The 23,470-nt window shown below is 50.2% G+C and overlaps 1 protein-coding gene across 7 annotated transcripts in view; it reads right to left on the bottom strand.

Moving 5' to 3' along the window:
- The window catches only part of PACS2 (phosphofurin acidic cluster sorting protein 2), a 79,314-nt gene that overhangs the window by 44,530 nt on the left and 11,314 nt on the right, over positions 1–23,470 (bottom strand). For all 7 annotated transcript variants that reach the window (XM_063165308.1, XM_063165309.1, XM_063165304.1 and 4 more), the window contains exons 2-3: positions 7,884–7,971; positions 4,852–4,941 (exon numbers count right to left, since the gene is read on the bottom strand). In XM_063165308.1, coding sequence (XP_063021378.1) covers positions 4,852–4,941; positions 7,884–7,971 — 178 coding nt within the window. The remainder of the gene's footprint in view (positions 1–4,851; positions 4,942–7,883; positions 7,972–23,470) is intronic.

Raw genomic sequence — 23,470 nt, 5'->3', positions numbered from 1 at the left:
AAGCTTCATGGATAACCTCCGTTCCTAAGGAACAGCCCCAGGACTTTACTGCAGCTCAATCACACTCAGCGCACAGTTCTTCATTATCCCGGGGAAGACTCAAACAGCTCAGACAGGCACTCCAAAAACACAACCCAGGCACACAGAGCTGCTGCTCAGTTTGGGAAGGGCTGGGCCCAGGGAGATGAGCAGCCTCCAGGAGACACTGTCCCCAAGAGCTGATGCCCAGGAGTGGAGCCTTGGTGCTGCCCTGCACAAGGCAGGGACAGCCACAGACCCCACAGTCCTGGCAGGACACTGCCTTCCCTCAGCACAAGGACACTTCTTAATTGGTTGTATTTTAATTAATTAAGTCAAGGGAAAAAAAAAAAAAAACCTGTCCTACTGCCAGGTTATGTTGCAGAGACATAAATCCTCCCAAGGCATGTTCCATACAAGAAAATACATTTGTTTATACACCTCCTCCCAGAAAATACATTTGTTTATACACCTCCTCCAGGAACAGAAAGCTGTGAAGCCAAGCAGAGACTATTAGGGAATGAGTAAGGCTAACCACAACCATAACCGTGAAGGAGGAGCTGTCCAAAGGAAGAAAAGTCTTCAAGGAAAGATAAAGCAGCAACCTGACCAGTTCTCATCCCAAGAAGAGATGAGACTGGGACATGTGCTTCAAATATACAACATAAATAGTACTAAATAACCAGCAGACAGGAGAACCTAATTGCCAGGATCTCAAAGAGGACATTCCCAAGCAAAGGATGCTTCTCTTGCAGGGAAGAACTACTTTCTTTTTTTTCCTTGGGACATTATGAAAATTAACTTCCTGCCCATCAAAACACTTCATAAAATCACATAGCAAACACCCCCAGAAACCCCTGAGACACTAATTTGCAGTCCAGAGCAAGCCTGACTGCTCTGCAGGGAGCTGGGAGCAGTGGCCACCCAAACAAGAAGAATACTAATTAGCTGATCTACTGCTCACTGCCCGAGGCAGAGGCACTGCAAAGAGAGGAGCAACAACCCACCTGACTGAAAGACAATCCCAAAACACAGAGCCTGTGACCCTACAGGTGTGCGACATCCCTAAAGAAGGATGGAAGAAAGTTACTGGAGAGAAGGGGCAGGAGGGGCTCAAAAAGCCAGAAGCACCTTTCACACTCAAATTTAACATTTCACTCCTTCTGGGGCCCCTTCCACACGTTGGAAGGGCAGCAGGGAAGAGGGACTCCTTGCTCTCAGTTCACAGCATCTGAGCCACACGCAGGCTGCCTAAGTACAAACCCAGAACTGAAGTCCCAAGTCACCCTTGGTGCCAGGCAGCTCAGTTTGAATGTGTCCAGTTTTTTGGGAGTATACAGCTCAAGTCTACAGATGTACAAGTTTCTGTTTGTCTCAGCTGTACTGCCTGGCCTCCTCTGATGGGCATTCACAGAGGGGGTAAAGGAAGGAACAGACTCAGGCCACCGAGCTCCTCCATCAAGAGCAAGGCCCTCCAGAAGAACAGATGAGCTATCTGATAGCACAGTCCAGCTTTTTTAACACCAGCCATGACTTATCAACTCTCCAGAATAGCTTCAACACAAACTTTTCAGTGACTGTCAGTCCATGACAGAAACTGGAGAAGAAAATAATTTGGCTCAAAACATTTGAAAGCTTTTAGAGGGAGCACCAAACACCTCAAGGCACCTCTGTGGGGTGAGAAAATGCACACACCAGAACAGTGAGAGTCAGGGCAAGACTTTTTCTGAAGCCCCAACAATGTAATCTCTCCCATCTGGAAAGGTTTATTAGATTAAAGACAGGAATTAAGTGCAGAGCTCTTAATTAATGCCAGAGAGCTGTGATGTTGTGCTTGGAATATGTGGGGAATTTCCCTGGGCTCCGTGAACCCACAGCAGTGTGGGTCAGGAGAAGCAGACGTCCCAGCAGGAAGGGTGATGACAGCTCACCTGCCAGAAGGGTGAATTTTAGCTTCTGCTGCTGGCTCAGCTTTAGCCCTAGCTGGGAGGGGAAGCAGGACTGCACAGGGCACAGACTCCAGCCCCAGCTGTGACAGGGCAGCAGCAAACTCCTCCTTCACTCTGAGCACAGGCAGGCCAGACACACCAGGGGATGCTCACTGTTGTATTGTCACAGACATCTTTTCATGAAAAATCCTTTCCTTAGGATTTTTCCTCCTGAGAAGCTGACAGGCCTCAGGAACAAAATGTAAACATTGGTTATCTGCTGCTGTGGAATGCAACAGGTGCATCTGTGATTGGTCTCATGTGGTTGTTTCTAATTAATGGCCAATCACAGCCCAGCTGGCTCAGACTCTCTGTCCGAGCCACAAACCTTTATCATTCTTTCTTTTTCTATTCTTAGCCAGCCTTCTGATGAAATCCTTTCTTCTATTCTTTTAGTATAGTTTTAATGTAATATATATAATAAAATAATAAATCAAGCCTTCTGAAACATGGAGTCAGATCCTCATCTCTTCCCTCATCCTCAGACCCCTGTGAATCATGGTCACATTGTACCAGCCAGCAGAACACCCCAGCTCAGCTCTGCCAAGGGAACTCCCCCTGCAAAGGACAGGAATGTCACCCAGGAGAGGGAACTGAGCAGGCAGGCAGCACAAAGGCACGAGGGGCTGCAAATCCAGGCAGGCAGCACAGAGCCAGGCACAAGGCGTTGAGAGCTGACCGTGCAACATGGAGATACTGACTGCTGCAAGACAACAAAACCCTGCTCTGTGACACCCACATGCTTTTACTTTGTGGCCCATCACCACTCTCAAATATATCCCAGGCACTAAATTCAGATTGGAGATGCATTAAGCTATGGCTGCTAGCTAGAAGTAGCTCTCAGCCGTTGTCCAATTAAGCAGCAGTAACAGTTGCCATAAAAATCCAGCTGTGCTGTTTCATGAATGCTTCCCAAGCCTTTCTGCATCCAAGACCACCAACCCTTCCTGCAGCCAGAGACCAGCAGCTCCTCTGTGCTTTAAGCTCACTCACCTCTGCTGCAGGCTCAGTGTCACAGCCACTCCTGTCCCCTGCTCTGGCTCAATCCCCAGCCCCATCAGGGGAAACAGAGTTCAAGGCAGTGCTCTGCACCCTGCTGCAGCATTGCTCTGAGCCCCAGGAAAAAACCCAACACACCACAATCCAAATGAATTCAAAAAGATCTGCAGACCTGGCTCCTTGCTGATACAGGACTGGCAGAGGGAGACCTGGCTTGTCTTACAGCTTCGCTCCCAGCCATGGGAAAGCTGCAGCCACAGGATGCAGGTGTGGATATTCCTGGCATCCTTGGTTATTCCTGTTCACAAAGCAGGGGATGCAATGCTGCAGTTAACCCAGCCATCTGCAGGGTTATCATCTGTCTGCAGTGAAAGCTTTCCTGCTTCACTCTGCACAGGTCTGGGTAGCAACCAGCCTCACATCATCACCTGAGCCTTTCTTCCTACCACACCAAAGTCCTGAAGTCAAGCTCTAACCCACAGTCACAAAACACAGATAATCCAGGTATGAATGCTCCTGAGGTCTGTCTGCCTCTGCTCTATGTGTGCAGGATCCTCTCTCTCACTTTCAGCAAGCCAGCCCTTATTTACCTTATTTCCCTGCTCAGGAGGCAGCAGCAGGGCAGCAGGCTTTGAAGAAAAGAGGAACCAAAAGATGCAGTTGTTCCAATTCCCAGCTGTTCCTGTGACTCCAGAGCCAGGAGTAACTATGAGCACACTGCTCCTGCTTCCCCAGATGGTGCCTCCCTCAGCAACTGCAAATCACAGACTCACCTGACTCGTTCCTACTACTGCCTTCTGTCAGCCTGACACTGCACACCACCCTCATGGCTGCCATCCTCCACTGCCTGCTCATTAAAAGGCAACAAAGGGCAAAAAAAGAGCAAAAGACTTGCTTGGCTTCAGCTCCTGCCACAGCCATGCCTTGAAGAGGAGAGCCTGCAGAGCCTTCCTGCTCCAGGATGCCCTGTGGAGGAGCTGGGAGCCAGCACCCTGAGAGGAGATTCAGACAAGCTGTGCTGCTGCTGTTGCTCACCAGGACCTGCAGCCAGAGCCACCAGGCAGCCCTGCATCACCTGGGAGCCTCCAGGCAGCCCTGCATCCAACCAGGCAGCCCTGCATCACCTGGGAGCCCCCAGGCAGCCCTGCATCCAACCAGGCAGCCCTGCATCCAACCAGGCAGCCCTGCATCACCTCAGAGCCCCCAGGCAGCCCTGCATCCAACCAGGCAGCCCTGCATCACCTCAGAGCCACCAGGCAGCCCTGCATCACCTCAGAGCCTCCAGCCAGCCCTGCATCACCTCAGAGCCCCCAGCCAGCCCTGCATCACCTCAGAGCCCCCAGGCAGCCCTGGGAGCCACCAGGCAGCCCTGCATCACCTGGGAGCCTCCAGGCAGCCCTGCATCCAACCAGGCAGCCCTGCATCCCCTCAGAGCCTCCAGGCAGCCCTGCATCCAACCAGGCAGCCCTGCATCACCTCAGAGCCCCCAGGCAGCCCTGCATCCAACCAGGCAGCCCTGCATCCCCTCAGAGCCACCAGGCAGCCCTGCATCCAACCAGGCAGCCCTGCATCCAACCAGGCAGCCCTGCATCCAACCAGGCAGCCCTGCATCACCTGGGAGCCTCCAGGCAGCCCTGCATCACCTCAGAGCCTCCAGGCAGCCCTGCATCACACCTGGGAGCCCCCAGGCAGCCCTGCATCACACCTGGGAGCCCCCAGGCAGCCCTGCATCACCTCAGAGCCACCAGGCAGCCTTAGGGAGCCCCCAGGCAGCCCTGCTCCCTGCAGCCCAGCCCGGGGAAGCAGCAGCAGCAGCCCCGGCAGGAGCAGCCCTGGCCAGCCCTACCTGCAGAGAGAAGGTCAGTGCCAGCTCTGTCTCCACGTGTCCACTCGGGGGCAACACGATCTCGTGGGAGCGCAGGATGCGCTTGGAGCCCTGCAGGGAAACAAAGTCCAGCGCTTGTGAACTGCCCCAAGGCACCTCTCACATCCCATCCCAGCCCTGTTTACTGCACACCAGGAAACGTTGTCAGGGACTACCACACAGAAGGGAACAGATGGCTCTGACCTTGTACTTCTGTGAAATATTAATGAGATGAAAGGGAGATATTTGACTAATAAAGATTTGGGCATATTTACTGTCCCTAACTGCAACAATGCAGCTTTTGTTCTGCCAAACCCCAGCACTGAAAAGCTGTGAGCCAACCCCCATCCCCGGAGTCCAAGTCTCCTATTTTCACTGCAGCCAATAGGTACAAGGCTCTTGTCTCCTGGGTCTGGAGCTGCAGCATCGTGCTTAAATCTCTGGTGTTAGCCATGGCAGGCTGGGCTTTTCTTTTTGTGCACACACCCCTCCCCGGGGAACATGGGGACTTCAACCTGTTTAAACAATTGCCAGTAGCTAGGGATATTAAAGAAAAAATTCACTAAGCATCTCAGTGGAGTCTGGAGATTTAAGGTATCACAGGGCAACTCCAAATGAACCCTGTGTGTGGGCTGCCTTATGCTAACAGTTACCAGGCTATTTACTGTGTGAGCATTTCATTCCAGGCAATGTTTGAAGGAAAACTAGCAGGAAAACATGACAGACTGCTGCCTAGCAAACCCTTCTGCACTGTTCAAACACAGTGCAAGTTTCAGAGGTCTCTGGCTCAGCGTTCTGCTGAGGCTGCAGATCTGGCTTTGTCCAGACGGGCACAGAACTGGAGCTCTCAAAAAAGCAGCATCTGGGAAATCAGAGACAGACTGGGGGGGTTAAACACCTCCAAGCTACATCCAGGGGGAAATGTGGTCTGCCCCATCAGCCTCAGAGAGCATCAGGAGATGAGACAGCAGCAGAGACTCATCTCCATCCCCTCCTCCCAGAGACGGGGCTCAGGCTGTGATCTGCAGCCCTGCCTCAGCCCTGCCCAGCTCCAGCTCCTGTCTGGGAACACCGGGGTGCCTGAGCCCCAGCAGATGTGACAGCACACACAGAGCACAGCCAGGCACCCAGGGGCTGCCCCCAGGACAAGCAGCACACGTGCCAGCCAAGCACAGCCAGCCTGGCTGCTGGCAGCAGCAGCAGCTGCTCCATTTGTGCAAAGCTCCTAATGGCAGCAAGCTTGCTTTGCTGGTTACGCAACCAGAACCTAATGAAAGCCCAAATATAGCTGCTTTTAAAAGAGCACAGCAGATAAACAGAGCAGCGGCTCAGGAAACACAGCTGACAACTCTTTGAACATCTCTGCTCTGGAGGCTGCAAGGAAACATGGGAGATGCAGGTAGGATGCTCTCATTAGGTCTGCATTCAGTCATCCCCTCTGGAAGGGCTCTGCTGTCTGACAACTCGAGTGCAATTCCCCACACAAAGGCAGTCGTTTGACAGAGACCTTGTATCTGATGATCCAGTGCCACCAGCCTCAAACAAGAGCCACGTCAGAAACCTGAGTGCTGGCAAATAAAGCATCCCTGTAAAAGCCTGTCAGCATCAGCATCATAACCTGCAAGCTCTGAAGGGATTTTTAATAGCAGGCCCTGCTGTGGAGAGGACTGCTCAGGTTCCAGTGTCTGAATCCTTCAGCAGGGCAGACCACAACCCACACACAAAATGGGATGTGAAACTCCCACGTGTTATAATTCCCTTTGGATCTGCAGGTCTGGGCAAGCTTTCCCCTATAGAAAGTGTAAGCAGCAGTAGTCTGGGCAGGAAAAGGAGGTCTTGCTCTAATAAAAGCTTCTGAATTCTTCAACCCAAGTCTGGCACTCTCTGGGCACAGATCAGTCTCTGACAAGCCTCAGGTGCTTACAGTGATGCATTCATCATCCAGGAGTACAAACATATGGAAAGCTTTCAGCCTTGATAAGCAGTATCTGACAGCCTGGAAACCCACAGCAGGGCTTCTTCACACACAAACCCAGGTGTGTGAAGCAATTCCCTGCCTTTCTGCCCTCTGCTCTGGGTGCACAAACCCCCTCCAACATAAGAGTGGCACATTTTTATCGCAGCTGGACCACTCAGAGATGAGAGACACCAATTAAATCCTCAGCTATGTGTTTCTCCTTCCCGATTTCACCTTCCAAATGAGACTTTGCTTGCCTTGACACAACCAGCTCTCTGCAGGGGTTTGCCTAGCTCCTCATTTGAAAAGCAGCAGATTTTGAGCCCAGTTAATGTTCTACTTACAGGTCTGCCAGGCTTTTCCTGGTTAAGCACTTTAGGGTGTGCAGAGATGGGAGCACGTGGGCCCAGGCGCTGCTGTGACGCACCGAGCCCCCTTCCTTCCCCCTCCAGGCAGAGTGACCTACATGGAGGCACCTCATTAAATGGCACAAACATCTGCTCTGAAGTGGGGTATTTACTCAGGGTGACAACTGTATTTTAGGAAAAGCAATTAGTCTGCACAGGCACCCTACAAACCCACTGACAAGCTTCGCTACAGACTCGACACAGCAGAGCTGCCCAGCAGCAGGGGAAGGCCCACACTCCCCCCCAAACCAAGACCCAGTTACCAAGATGTTCAGCTCTAGACTGCTAAACAGAGATCCAGGCTGGGATTTAGTGCCAGCTCAGGAAGAAAAGGGGACATGTGATCTGTGAAGAGCATTTTTACGTGCAGATAAGCTCATGCTGAGCCATTGGTGAAGAATATTCTTCACTTACAACAGTGAAATGAGCTTGGAACGTGGGAGAAGGGTAAGAAAAGAGTCTACACAGATCCAGAACACCCTGATGGGCTTGGGAAGAAGTCTGTGGATGCAACGTGGAAGCTGCAGAAGCTGAAGAAGTCTGTGGATCCTTAGCTGAGGCAGAGACCTCTGAAACTTGAAAGCTCAGTTTGGGCACCTGCCAGTATTCTTAGTCAAACACCACAATTCTTAGAACTGGGCAGTAATTACCTGCATTTTGACAGCAATGACCCCGGAAATAAGCTCCTTATCCAATTCCTTTAAGACTACCAGTTTCTTTAATGTCAAGCTGCACAACCTGCAAACAGGAACAGAAGAGAAACAGTTACAGAAATCACGTCTGAAAAAGGAAAAGCTCTGATCAGCTTTTACACAGCAGTATTCCAGTTTGAGGGAGAACAGGCTCCAGACACAAGCCCCACACTGATGCAGACAAAGACAGCAGAAATATGTGAGGCTTCCTTGGCTTCTCAAGACTGAACTTCTCCAACTTTCATAAATACAAGGAGGTGGCCAGGGGGTGCATCTGCCTCTGATACAGACCCATGGCCACACGAGAGCCCCAGACAGCACTGGCCTCCACTGACCACAGCCTGGGAGCCCTTGCTTTGAGCCAGACCAAAAGCCTCAGGGTCAGAGGAATTAAATTCCAGCAATATGAAAGCATAGGGTCAATCTAATTTTAAACTTGTCTACAAGGCTTTCCTAGATTGTTGGCTTTTTCAGTCTCAGACTCCTGGCTCCCAAAGATCTCGCTGCCACCTCTTCTTGTCAACCCACACATTCTTGTGCTCACCCCCAAACAAAAGTGCTAGCAAGTGGCTCAGGCAAGGGCAGGGAGAAAAAAAGGAAAGAGAAAGGAGAGGACTCGAGTGGTGCCCTCTGGCCCTGGTGCTCACATGCCACACATATGCAAGTAAATCACATTCTTCACCCAGGCAATGCTACATTGTTCTGGTTAGAGCTGTTTGCACTTCTGCCTCCCAGCACAGGGAGCAGATGCAACTCAGCCTCTGCAGAGCCCAGTTCAGGCTCTGGGTACCGGGAACATTGGGGCTGTCACAGTTTCACACAAGTTACCACCAGCTGGGGGAATTCAGAGCCATACCCCTACACAAACTTCAGGCAAAGATAAACCTGAAGCCAAGACAGCTCAGTTTGAGGATAGCAGAGGCCAGAGAAGGTTGCTGGGCGGGCTGTAGTGACTAGACATCATCTGTCACGCTGGCCAGGAGCCAGCACTGCCTTTGTGTCAGGTCCTTACTCCATGGCAGGGGCATCTCTGGCCTCTGGCAGGGAATGTTAGCAGGCACCAGCACTGCTCCTCTCACACCCACTGCCGAGCTCTTTCTCCCAGACCAAGTGTAACATCACGGCTGTTCATGGAGGGGTGAAGTCCAGCAGGAGATGGGAATGAAAGAGGAGCTGGTGCTGGATTTTGGCACAAGTGCCACTGACTGAGGCCTGCACCTGAACTACAGTACTTCATTCTGGTGCCAGGTAATGCAGCACTGCAAGGCTGACTCCACCACCTTTCCCACTGATTTGCTGCAATGCCTGAGGGCAGACAGGATCAGCCTGGGTGTAAAACAGCAGGAGGGAGGCAGCCAAAGGCTCTTCCCAACAGCAGCGGGGGCAGGTGTTGAAGCAAGTAGTGCTGCTCTCATCCTGAAGCACCCGTGGCTCTGCCTGAACTCTGGTCTCTCACACAGCAGGGAAGAGCCAGGCTCATGGTCTGCACTCCAGCACCTCCCCAAACATGTACCTGCCAGGACAGCATGTCTCTGCTCTCCTCTCCACCCCAACCCATGCCATCCGCTCTCCCTCCTCACTTGCAAAGCTCTTGCTCCTGCTAAAACCCCCCAAAACCAAGAGAAGAGAGGACTACAGCTCTCTCCTTTGCAGAGCTTTGCATGACAAGCCAGCACAACCAGAGATGCTGCAGAAGTCACCGAGAGATGGAAAACCCAGGACTGCCAGGGTCCCTGTCCCCTCCTGTCCCCCTGTGTGCACTGGTGAAGCTGCATCTCCCCACCTGGAGCACAGGAGAGGGTGCTGGCTTTTCCTGTGCATCCCAAAGGAAACAGCAGCACAGACACACACCCGTGGGCCAGGACCTGCAGGAGGGAGGCTGAGAAGCTGTTTGTTTTCCTTGTAACGCTGGAGCTGGAGGACAATTGTGCTCAGCCTGCCAAAAGCCACAGAGCTGCGGGCCAGTCAGGTGCTGAGAGCAGAGGTAGGACAACACACTGGCATTGTCTCAGCTGACAGGCAAGGAACAAAGGCCTTTTCTCTGCAGCCCCGAGCTCCGGGATGGAAAAGGTACGGGAAGAAACAATGGTGTTGTCAGCACACAGAGCAGAGCACAAGGAGGGCGTTCTGTTCTCCGCCGGGCATTCCTTCAATTCATCATTTATGAGCTTTGATCAAACCCTGCGGAGCACTTGCTGCTTGGGGGGAAAAAAAAAAAAAATTAAAAAAATTAAAAGCCTCCTTTACAGTGATCAGAAAAACAAAAGCAGTTTAAAAAGACACGGGACACATCTGCTTTCTTCATCCCCCAGTGCTGGGCTGCTGGTACTAAAAGGCACTTCACACAAAAAACAATGGAATGTTTATCCTCTCCATCGGCGGGGGGCAGGGTGTGTGGGGGATGGATAAAAATCAGTTTAAATCCCATCAAATCACTCTTACCCTCAACACACTATTTCAGTCCACGTTGGCAGCTTACAAATCAAAGCAATCCTCAGGACATGTGGCAGAAAGGGGCCATACCTCACTCAAATCACATGCCAAGCGTGTCCCTGCCACCAGCATGAGGATCCCAAACTACCCACAGGTCCAGCGAGGATCTGTGTGCCAGAACTGCCTCTGATAACACTGCACCTATCTTTCACCAAGGTTTTACTGTGCTCCCAGCAAGTCTCAGGGGTCAGAACAGGGATCAGCCTCAGCAGCCACTTCTATCAACAAGCCTGTTAGGTTAAACACCAGCAAGTCAAACAGAACAGACATGGCTGGAGCTGGAAAGACATGGAGAGAGAACAAGGGTACATTTGGAAGTGTCTGATACATACAGATATGATCTCTGTGAACACAGAGAAAATAACCTGGCACACACAAGGGGAACTGAGGGAGCCTCAGGCCTGGAGCTGAAAGAACCTGAAGTATTTTGAAAGCCTGGGACTGCAATTCAGGAGGTGCAGAGAAATCCTGTCTTTGCACGTTTCAGCAGTGACCTACAGCTGCACAAGGAGAGTTCAGCTAGCAAAAGCACTAAGTTAGCTGAAGCAGACTTAAATAAGGACAATGGAAATTGGAGAGCCAATATTTCCAGCCCTTATTGAAGGTTCAGAGTCGATCTCCCTGCCAGGAGCTCAGCTGGGTCCCAAACAGCAGCAGGAGCCTCTGTCTCCTTTGGCCCCTGATGTGTCTCCAAGGCCAGCCGGCACCAAGGTACTTTTGCCTGGTCCTGTTCTCAGGTCAACAAATCATGAGACACCTTAATGCTACGATAAAACACCGTATTTTTACATCACTGCTGCAAGAACAGAGTTGGGGAGACAAAATTCGACCTGCTAATGCAACTTGTGCTGAGCAGCTTCACCTGCTTAAGGAGGCAGCTCTCTGCAAGGAACACAACATTTTGGTAACTGAGAAGCAGCAAACGTGTCCAGAACAACCAAGGAAAGTGTGGCATTCTTTACTCACTGGATGTTTTGCTTTTGCATCCCTCTGAGTAGGAAGATCAGGAAAATAAACCCCCTCCAAGAAAAAGTCTGCTGGCTGAATTAAATGTCTGTTTCTCCACAGGGAGCACAGTAATTGCACCGAGACCTCGTTCACGCAGAGACAGTCGAATCAACAGGAAGGAAAAATTAAAAATTAAAGACCTGCATTTTAATTAAACCCCACAGAGGTAGAGAATAATAACAGGATGCACCACAGTTATAGGGGACTCCAAGTACAAGATGGGAGCTGGGGCAGGAGGACTGTAGCACACAGATAGCCTTTGTGCAGGTTAAGAGCTGTGAAGAGCTGTTCCTAGAGAAAGCGTTCCATGCCAGGAGCTCTCTCCTCTGAGCTCTGAAAACCTCAATCAGCCCAGGGCTATAAGGAAGGAATTGGTTTCCGTTTGGCCACTGGACGGTTTCACCTCATCCAAGTTATTTCAGCATTTCAGGGCAGCAAGCAGCCTCCCAGCCTGGTACTTTCAATGTCCACGCTGAGTGTTTTGCTTCAGGCTGACACTTTACACCCACATCAGTCCCAAAATAAACCACGAGCCATGGAAGGAGAACTGGAGGGAGACACCCCCCTAACACAGCTTGCCCAGACAAACAGAGCCATTCTGCACATAGCTCAGGGGTGTCTGTGCAGGGGAGGCCCCAGCCAGGAGCCCTGCACAGCACTCTGGGGACACAGCTGCTTCAGGAAGGTTTGGATGTCTGCAGCACACCAAGAGCCAGCTGCACCAGCAGCTTCTCAGCAAGAAAAGAACAGCACACAGACAAACCTGTTGCTGCACTCACACGCCAAAGGCAGGGCTCTGTACTGCCCTAGGAGCCAGCCAGGGGAGAAGGCAGGGCAGAAATACTGTGCCCTGATGTCACTGGCACACCAGGTGTGGGCTCTGGTCAAGGGCAGCAGCAGAGCCTCAGGGAGATGCTTCCTCACTTTCCAAAGCTCAGTGAGACAACTCCCTCCACATCCATTGTCAGGGAAGCTCCCAGGCAAGGTGAAATCAAAAGAGGAGGCAGAGGTCAGGCACCCCAGCTTTTGTCATGACAGAAACATAGCCTGAGTAACCTGCAAAGAAACCTAATAGTTCTTCATTCACATTTCCCACCAAGCTGACCTTTAATCAGCTGTTCTGGCTATAGATCCATTTGAGTAAGGTTTAAGCAGCCAGGAAACAATTGCAGAGCCACTATTTTCATTATTCCTCTTCTCAAGGATCTTGAAATCCTCTTCCCAGCATTCATACAGAGAATTAAGCTCTTAAGATTCTAGAGACTAAGATCTATAGAAATGCTGGAGCAAGCAGGTCTTGTTCAGCCAGGCAGGAGGATGGCAGCTTATTTTACACAACAGGTTCTACCCAGGACCTCACAAGGACACACATGTACAGCCAGACACTATCCTTTTATAGCTGAAATACTGTCCTGCTCGCTTCAAATACATTACATATATGCCTACTCCAAACTGAGCAAGCAAAAGGGGGTGGGTGTGTTAAAATTCTGCAGATCTGCAGAATTTTTACAAGATCCTAGAACTCCACACGGGCACATTTGCTACCTGAAGTTAATATGACCGAGTAGTAAAGCACATCTGGGCTTAGATACTCTAATCCAATGTAACAATTGGAAAATGCTGAGAGATGTCTTCCTCCAGTAGGTCAAGACATTGCTGGCTGGCTCTAGGGGACTCACCAAGGGCACAGAGGGATCAGGGTCCCTGCAAGCCAGATAACCCTGAGTGAAAAGGCAGAGTTTGCATATTCCATTGGCACTTCTCATCTCTCAGTGCTTCAGTAATCTGGGAAGGAAAGGGCACTGCTGAGACACACAGGTGTTAAAGCCAAACCTCCACAGCTCCACACACCCTTCAGGGAGCCAAGCAGAATTCCTTGTGGCAGTTGTGTCACACTCAACTGTTCCACCTGGCCAAGACACCTGCAGGGAGTCAGCCTGTCTGACACCAACTGTTCACCTCCAGCTAGGTGCTCTGAGAACCAGCAGCTTCCTCTCCCTTTAGGAAATCCTCTCAGCAAGAGCAGGGGTAGCTCGTCACACAAACAGGGGTAGCTCTTCACACATCTGTTGGGCTCAGTTGGATCTCAGTTCCTGCACACATTGGTTTCTTACTCTTCAACTTGACGATTTCAAATCCTTTTACAGGGTGACTTGGAGGAAGGAAAAAACCCAGCCACTGACAAAACAGGGATTAAATCTGTTTCTCAGACAGGCTATGGAGTATAAAGGAGTTGGCCAAACTCACCTATGTGTTCACACCATGCTGCCTGCAAAGCCAGGCACAGGCACAAATGTAGTTAAACACATCTCTCCTGGTTTGCCTCTTCCAAACCCAGCATCCAGAACAACAGGACTGCACAGCATCCTGATACCAAAGTGAGCATCAGTGAAAGTGCCTGTGGTACTGGTGAATTAGGTTTGATCAATGTTTTCAAAGTTTTGAGGCAGTAGGAAGAAGCTTTATTAGCTTTAAAGAATAAAGTCAGCAAATAATGAAAAGCTGATTCACGGTTAAGGCTCCTTTGACAGACACCAGGATGACATTTTCTATATTACAGATGACACTCACACATTTGATGTTTGTTGGGTTCATTCAGTAGCAGCTGGAGCAGCCAGAGGCACCGCCAGGGAAGGAGATGGAGGCAGACCAGGCACAGCCACATCCATCACACCAAAGGCTTGTGGCAGCTGCTGGTCTCACAAGCTTGCAGGAGACACCCATGCACTGCAGTGGAGTTCAGAAATGCCAATCTCCCATTTGAAAACCTACTGACCTCTGCCAAAACACCACTGTCAGGGAGGGGGAGCCTTTAGGATGTGGGCTGGACAAGCCATTTCTGTAGCTAGGGCTTCATTTCTCAGCTGGTCGGCAACAAAGGCACAGCCCACAGAGTTTACGTGAGCCAGCCAGGGCGGAGGGCAGCTCCCACCACACGCCTCGCACATTGGCAAAGAAACACATACACAAATGAGCACATGAACACGCCCTAGACCGAAAGGAGACTCAAAAAAAAAACCAAATCAGGGGGTGGGGAATGAAGAGAGAGCCGCAACAAACCCAGCAGCCCTCCACTCCTTGGATACGCTTGAGTGCCTTCCTTATGGAACCTGCCCCAGCAGCAGTGCCTGTCACACAGCACTGAGCACCGGGACTGCCCATTGCAGGCGTGCTGCAGAGCCCTCCTGCCTGCCCGCAGCCTTCCCACCCACCCCGAGCCCTCCAGGGCCAGCAGGGGCCACATGAAGTCACCGGCTGCTGGGAAGGACCATGGCAGCTGAAGGCTTCCTGCTGCGTCCAATGCGCCTCGTGGTTTGCAGCAGCACATCTGCCCCGGCCTGCAGCAGCAGCAGCACATCTGCCCCAGTTTGCAGAGCACATCTGCCACACTTTGCTGCAGCAGCAGCACATCTGCCCCAGTTTGCAGAGTACATCTGCCCCAGTTTGCTGCTGCAGCAGCACATCTGCCCCGGTTTGCTGCAGCAGCATCCCCCTGCCAATCTGCCAGTGCTGCAGGAACAAAGGCAGCACCCAGGCTTCCAGCACGCACCCAAGGGAATCCTGCCTGCGGCAGCCAGCTCTGTTAGAGGTGTCAGCAATGAAAGGGTTAAGTAAGTGCCTCGAGGCTCGGGGTTCTCCAGCGCCTGCCTCGCCCGGATAAGCCTCGCTCTCCTCCCCTACCCACGCCTCAGCCCGAGCACAGCATCCCCAAGCACAGCAGCAGCGGGCCGGGAGCTGGCACATCTCCACAGCAACTGGGGCTGTCACCGCCCGCTCCGCGGCCGTGCCACAAACAGCGCTCCGACAGACAGACAGACAGACAGACAGACAGACAGACTGACTGACAGACGGCTTGTGGCTGCTCGCTCCCTGCGGGGCCGCCCGATGGCAAAGCCTCGCTCCGTGCTGCCCCGGCCGCTCCCCTCGGCAGCCGGCCCGCTCAGGGGGCAGCACTCCATCAGCCAGCGCGGTTCAGTGCTCAGTATTTTCCTTTCGATAGCAGGAAGCACAGGTCTCCAAGGTCTCTTGCACTCTACTTGCAAAATGCCCGGTGTCCTTCTGCTTTTTGCTCCCATTGCTGAAGAGCCCACACCGTGCTCTGCACGCTCCTGTCCCCACCTGGGGAGACAGCACAGCCCCGGTCACAGCACACTGCCCCCAGGGCCTACAAATCTTCAGAGAAAAAGGACTCTGCCTCAAACATTCTGATCGACCCCTTTGTCTGTAAATCAGCCACCAAGAGGAAAAAAACGATGCCAAGAGGAGCCTGGACTTCAGGCTCAGCCAGAAGGCTCAGTTCTGCTCGGATTATCCATCACTGTGATCTCTTCGGCTGGAGAAAGCAGGACCAGGGAGCCTCCAGCCAGGAAAGCAGTCAAGGAAAAACAGATGGCTTCTTGGTGTAGCCAAAGCTGAACTTGCTCTCAGGGCATGAACAGTGTGCCATCTCTCTGCCTGATTTCTCTCCACTTTCTAATAGCTCCCACAACATCACCTGACACAGAGGTGAGCTGAACAACCTGTCACCCCAGAGACCAGACTGGCTCACACCATGGGTCACATCAAATTACTTCTCACTCAGCCATCCAAGAACAATTCCAAGCTCACTAGCAAGTCAGGCACAGGGCCCTCCCACTCAAAGCCAGATCCTGATGTCATGTAATTCCTAAGACCCGGTGCTTCTTTGGAAGACAACCACATTACACCGTTTCAAATAAACAGACTGTCTGAAAACTGGTGTAGGAGTTTTTTAAAATTAATTTTGGGGATGGGTTTTGAACTTGAATTTTTCCTTTGCTGACCCCATCTGGACCCAAAGCCGGGGCAGGTGGACCATTCCTAACCACTTTCTGTAACCTTGATTTAAACCAGCTGCATCAAGTTCCAGTGAAGAGGCTTTTGTTTGTGAACTTGGCCATATACAAGCTGGGAGAGCCACACAGCCATAATTCAGACCCCAAAATGCTGTTTGCTTCTTTACTGAGAACTCAGTGTCCTGTAAGAGTAAAGGCAGAGCAGCTGTAAGCAGTGAAAACCATTGTGAACTTTGATGGTACGTTTGGTATTAGCCAGCACAGCAGTCAGATATGCAAAGCATGTTGCTGGCAGGCTTGCTTTCAGGCTAGGAGAACACTTCACAGACCCCAATGCCATTCCCACTGCAGCCAGGCTGTCCAACCTGCCATTCTGGCCTTCTTCCAGACAGGCATGTGCAGCCAGACACCCCAACACTCTCAGAGGCAAGGTCTGCACTATTCCTTCACGTGCCCCATGTTTGATGTTGGCCCCCTTCCCCCCTGACCCCAGAGATGAATGGTCTGACAACCAGAGAAGTGACAAAATTAGTTACCAAAGTTTGAAACATAATTTTTTTGCACAATTCCCATTGTGCCTAAAATACAGGAGAACTATTTAGCACCCCAAAAAATTATTTCTCTCCAGCGTGCAAAAATACAGAACTAACAACTTGAACTACAGGGAAGGAGGCAGGAGAACTGAAACTCTGAACCCCAATGCATTCAACAGCAGGTCAAGAAGGAAGGTTAGGAGGAACACCAGCTCCACAAAAGGCAATTTCTAGAATTGCTACAGCTGTGCCAAACACCCTGTGCAATGCTCACAGCCCCTCAGCTGTGCACTCTGACTCTGAGCCCACAGCTCTGCCTCACCTGTGCACAGGTGCTTTCACCCCGGGACTGCAACTCTGGCAACCCATTTTTTCTCTGGCCACTCAAAGGATGTTCCCAAACCAAACACATTACAACAGTTAGAAAAGAAAGGTGGCTCTTTCCCAGAAGAGTTTATTTGAACAGCGCTGGTTTTTACATGGCAACCACACACAGCTGACAAAGCAGCCTCCATCAGCACTAAATATAATTCACAAAGGACTCTAAATCCTGCCACTAAAGCTGGGGCATTCAGCATTAACTTGCTGGAAACACTGATGAACAGCCCTCAAACTGGAACAAAACACTGAGGGTAGAGCAGCTGAAAGGTACAGTCCCTCTCAGATTTGTCTCCCCAGAAAGGAAGGGGCAAACTGAGAGGAGCTTTGCCATATTAACAGTGGTCAAAAAAGGTCTGAAAATGCCAAAGCACTCAGCGCTCCTTGCAAGGAAATGCCTCTGATGGAAGCTACACTGTGCTCCAGCACATATCCCTTGCATTTTTCCCATCGAATATTCTGGGCAGCACTTGCTCATTTGCACTCTGCCTGCTCAGAAGAGCACAGATAAGCTGGGAAGGAAATCACCAGAGGACAGAAATGAGGGATCTAGCGAGAGCCTGAAAGCCAAGCAGCCAAACACATCACCCCAGCTGATGCAAGAGTGAGATGGCTGAAGTGAAACTACCGGCACTGCTGCCAGGGATGGAACTCCAGCAGCAACCAGCAGCAGGATTTTAACTTCCAAAAGCAGCTGAACTGGACTGAAAAGGCTCACAGAGGGTGCAGTGCCCAGCCTGCTGCCAAGCACAACACCAGCTCTCCAAACACAGCCCTGGAAACTGCAGAACCCACCAAAAATGCACGAATGAACAGAAACTGGGATCTCTTGTAGGCTTTGAAGCTGACCTTACACTGGAGCAGCAGCAGATTTTGCAGTGGCAAAGACCACAAGAAACCCTCCCCGTGCCCTGAGAGGGGAGGCACCTGCAACACCAGGCCAACCTTGTGGCTGGGGGGCAGCCAGGAATGCACCTCCAGCTGGTTTGCAAATAGTTCTGATTTCCAGACCACTTCTGATCCCCTCTCAGTAAGAGCAGCTTCATTTAGGGAAAATCCCCATCTCCAGGTGATCTCAAAACGTCTCTCAACAAAAGCTGAAAAATGCCTTCCCCCACAGTACGTCTCTTTACATCTAAATATACCCTGTGTGCTCTAGTTTAAAGGATCACTACTGAAAAAGAAAGCACTTGTTTGGAAATAACTCAGCACAAGGTTTTCTGTTTGTTTTCTTCTCTGTAGAAACCCCTCATGACTGAGATTTCTCTGTGTTCCTCATGAAAAAGGGAGAAAACCTGGCAACTCAGACTCTGTTTACACTCTTTTCTGAAAGCTAACATCACCTTCAAGTTTATCAGGGAAAGAAGCAACCACAATTTCTCCTAAAGAAGTACAGAAGAATCCCAGTGCCAAACACTTGCTGTGGCAGGCAGAATACAGTGGTTTGCTCCAGAAAAACATTTGCATTTCCTTAATACTCTAAACCTCTTCAGCAGCCGTGGGAAGTTGAGCTGGCAAGCAGAGATTCAATATTATTTAGAGATTACAGTTCTTCAGCATTATTGCTGGTGATATTTCATTCCTGAAAGCAATAAGGGAGCAGCAAAGCAAACCAAGTGCCTGAACTTGCTATTTCAACCTGCCAAGAATATTTATTAAAACATCAGTGTGACCTGTGTAAGCCAGAAAAACAGTGGGCATTGAAAGACACAGGGTGCTCCAAGATGCTCAGAACTTGTTCCAGACTCCTCCAGGGTTGTTTTAATGTTGAATACAAGCAATAAAACAAAAAGCAATTTATAACAATCATAATCCATTCAGTCCCCAGAACCTTTCATCAGGCCTGAGAGTTCCCACTGAAACTGGATTTATCAAGATAAACTGTAGATGCTCTACAAAATAAGCAGACTGAGGTAAATGAGGCGTGAACAAGCGGAGTTTGAATGAGAGGCTGCTCTTCTCCAGCAGGACATTAAGGTTCACTGCAGGGAGGGATTACCAAGGAGCCTATGCAGGAAAGGGATAGTTACTCCATGTGTGAACAAGGTCACACCATCAGATCATTCATGGAGACCAAACTCCACAGCCAGAGCAGTCCCAGTCCCCTGGCAGCCTTCTCTAATGCCTTTGCTGATGCAATCAGCTGATGCTAACATGACAGTGATGCTAAGAGCAAGGAATTGATATCAGCATCACTCTGTGGGCAGTGCTGGATGAGGCATGGCACATCTGGAGCCAGGCACACTTAGCCAGCCTGTCAGAGAGCATTTCCATCACAGAAACAGCTGAGGATCATCAGTGGGCGTGAGACAAGGCCGAGTACCACAACATCAGGGTGGGATTTAGCCTTGATTTTATGCTGTCCTCATCACTCAGAGCACCACTCAACATCTGATTTTCACCAGTGACTACAGGTAATACCAAGCATATCAACCTTTGCATCGGCATCTATGGCTAATTGTACAGCAGAAACGTATTTCTGTGCATTATATATTTCTAGCACAATCCTGGTGAGCCCAGCCTCTCTAGAGCACCAGTGTAGATCTTCTACACTTCCAGGTACTTCATTTCCATCCCTGTGAAGCAGAGATCTGCTCACAGCAAGCACCTTGATACTGGCTTAAGGGAAACACTGGAACTGAAGCAGTGGTAGTGACCTTCCACTAAGACATGGTGTGTTAAGTGTATCACTTGTTAAGTAATCACACATAAACGTCCATCCAGTTACAAGTTGCCAAGCCATTCTCTGTTTCCACACCCGAATCAGAAGAACACTGCAGACACAGGTGGCTCCCCATGACTGGTCCTCTGTTTGCAGATGTACCACCTCAAACACAGATCAGCTTCCACCCAGAGCAGGTCCTCTTGGAGAGCTGATGGAGAGTGAATTCACTCGCAGGAGAAAAGCCCAAAGTTACTCATGCAAGAGCTTGGAAAATGTGGTGATAATTTTGGAACCAAGATAGGCCCAGGAGACTCAGCAGGAGCAGCAGCAGTCTGCTGGCAAAGGACAGAGAACAGAGAAACAAAAGCTAGAGCAGCCTCAATTCACTGTTCAAGAGTCAGGAACTGTGGGAGACAGGACAAAATGTTGAATTTCCAGATACTAGAGAATTGTTTACATTAAACTACACTGAAGTCTGCCACCAAAGTGATTTAAGTACCTAGACACTGATAAATCCTTTCACCTTATTGATAAACAGATGTTGGATCTTTGAGATTCAGGCAGCCCCACAGAAATCCTGGCAGCCCTGGGCCACTGTGACTGTAACAGGATACTGTGTGCCTGCAGTCCCACCCCAGGAAAAGCAAGGAATCACAAAAGCATCTGATGGACCCAAAGAGGGCAAGAGAGCTGCAAAAATTCTCCATTCAACGGGATAGCAGAGGAAAGCTGCAGCATTTTTCTAACTTTTGTCTTTTATTATACTCCAGCTGTCATATGATTTCCACAATCCAGTGTGGGGAGAGCAAAGGAAAACTCAGCTACGTCCCCTTTTCACAGGGACACATCGAACGTATTTCCCCAGCACGGATCTCCCCTGCTCCAGATACTTCCTATCTGCACTCAAAAGTAGCAAGTGATGAACACATTCTCAGAGCTTGGTAAAAATCAGTGTCAAGTGTTTTCAACAAAATCCTTTTTGTTACTGCGCTCTGATGGCCACTGAAGCTGCCAGCCTGGTCAGAGAGATGCTTGAACGATGAAGCATCATTTTTAAAATGGATTTGCAGCTGTGCATATTTCACTTCAATCACTCAATTGTGAATTCTACCTCAGCAAGCCCTTGAAGAATAGAGGTGGGCTGTCAGGGCCATGCCAAGGGGGAGAGAAGAGAAAGGAATTCCTAGCAAACAAAAGAGCTCCAAGAAGCTGATACAACTTTGCTGGAAGCTATTCCCAGCCCACTCAACATTTTTTTTTCTGCACACAGACATACCAGAATCCCAACAAGGGGCATTTTGCCCAGCTAAAATATGAACCATCAGCAAATCTGACCACCGCTAGAGAGAAACACAGCAACCTGGTGGACGCAAAGCACAGCACAGGGAAATAACCTCAGAGGTGTGCAAACCCACGGGCCCAGAGGCTCCTCTGAGAGCTCACTGTGGTGGCAGCCTCACACAGGCACCTGCCCAGGGCAAAGCAGGAATCCTGCCCGCTCTCCTGACAAGAGCCGTGTACACAAGACAGGAGTACACAAAACCCAAGGCACTGTTCCAGGCCTCCCCAGAAGGCTTGTGAAGAACAGCACAGCTTCACTGATGCTCACCAAGACATTTTATTGTCCCTTCTGCATTGCTCTTGGGACTGAGAGCCACAGCAGGGGCCAGAGGCAATGCTGAGAGAGGCCAGGGCAGAAGGAAATGGCACAGAACACTGGAGGCAGGGGTTGGGACATTGGTGGGGTCGGGCTAAACCTACCCAGAACCCAGCTCCAGAGCAGATCCTGTACTCCAGCACCTGGGTGCAGCTGTTTTCTTAATGCAGAGATCCCCTGGATCCCAAGGGCTGTGTGACACCAAAAATGAAGCTACAAGAACCCGCAGGAGAGAAATGGTGCCAAGCAAACCAATGCAAACCCAGACAAGGCAGATGCATGGTCCAAGTGCATCAGCACTGTGAGGGGAGCTGAGCTTTGCTCTCCACACATGCACAGCCAGGGGCCAGCAGCACAAAGCTGGCCTTGAATGCAGGTGCAGCAGGAACACAAACTTGGACATTTAGGTTATGATCCTGGAACAAGGAAACAATTGAATGAACAATAAAAGCTTATTAGAAATGGTTTTTTTTTTAAAGACACCCAGCAGGACTTGCCATTTAGGTGTCAGAAAAACAGGAGCATGCTGACTGAAGGCTGAACTGAGAAAATCCAGCTCTGAAACCCCTTCTCTCCCTGGAAAAAGCTCCATGTGTTTGCTTGAACTAGCACTATCCAGGCTTCTGATCCTCAGGCACATCCCCCTGGGCCAAGGGTAAGGAGCCACCCAAGTTTTGTCTTAGCGAGCAGCTTTACCCTTGAGCTGCTGAATGCTACGTGTTGGGAGGGAAAAATCCTCTGATCTGCTTTGGAATCTGCCAGTGGCTGTCTCAAATCCTCACCGGGACTGAACACGAACAGGCAAAGCTTATCCAAGCACCTGGAGACACCCAAAGTCTATTTGTGAAGCAAGGACAAAGTCTGCACTAATGGCCTTCAGGTCTATTAAGCAAAACAAAGCAGAATCATGGCAGAAAGAAGACACTGATCCCCCCTGCCTGAAAGAAATGGGAGCACCTTGAATTCTGGCACACTCTCAGGCACAGCATAGGGAAGAGGTAGAAGAGCAAATAAAAGGGAGTTCAGCCCCTAACAATCCACTAGCAACATGAAATATATATGATCCAGTTCTTGCAGTTCTCAGCTTTCCTTGCAAATCCTTCATTTTGAGGCAGTGGGTGCAACTTGATCAGGAGAGCAGCATATCATCTTTCCACCCACCGAGAAAGCACGCAGATATATTTTCATTAAAGGGGTCCTTTTGGAGGGATCCCTTTGATGCTGGAAACTGCCCACGTGAGAGGAAGAGATCCCAGGGGAAAGGCTGCAGGACAGCCCCAAGAAACTCCGAGCAAACCCTGCAAACTGTGAAGCAGCAGGCAGAGGGAAGAGCGGAAACGGGAGGAGGAGGGCAGGATTAGAAGTGCTATAGATTTATGATAAGTGATGCTCTAACAATAGCTTTCTTTTAAGAAGGAAGCTCTTCCTGCTGTAGTTAATCTAGTTAGCCTGCCCATGCTTTCATGCACTGCATACAGGACAGGCAGCTCCTCAAGTCAAGTAAAACCACCCACTTCAAAGCTCATGAAACACCAACCCAGTAACATGGACCATGGCAGAGGGGAAAGAAAGAGTTGCTCCCCTCAGCAGCTGTCAGGGAGCTGTTCCAGCCTTTACATGGGCTAAATGCGCAAGGAAGGTCTTTTTCAGCCATGTTTTCAATTTTCATAATTTCTCCCCACCCTGAAAGGTCATGCAGATGAAAACATCAATTTAACTAATGCCAGATGGAAGACAAGTTAAGCCATATGAATCTTTGCTGATTATATAATTACCTTCATTTCTTGCAGAAACATGGAAATGCTTACAGTCGCTGGCAGATTATTTTGTACATAAACAAACATTTCTAGGCTGTTTGTACTTTAAAGAAATGAAGTCCACATGGTTTTGACCAACTGCTCCATTACCACGTGGCACATGCATGAAAAAAAAAAACAAGCCTGAATTTGAAACTCCACCAGGAGCTTGCAGACAATAAATAACACTTTTTCTTCCCC

This window comes from Melospiza melodia, chromosome 11 (assembly GCF_035770615.1).
Source record: "Melospiza melodia melodia isolate bMelMel2 chromosome 11, bMelMel2.pri, whole genome shotgun sequence".
Taxonomy (NCBI): domain Eukaryota; kingdom Metazoa; phylum Chordata; class Aves; order Passeriformes; family Passerellidae; genus Melospiza; species Melospiza melodia.
Note: the sequence above shows the minus strand (reverse complement) of the source record. Positions and strands in the feature narration are given on the sequence as shown.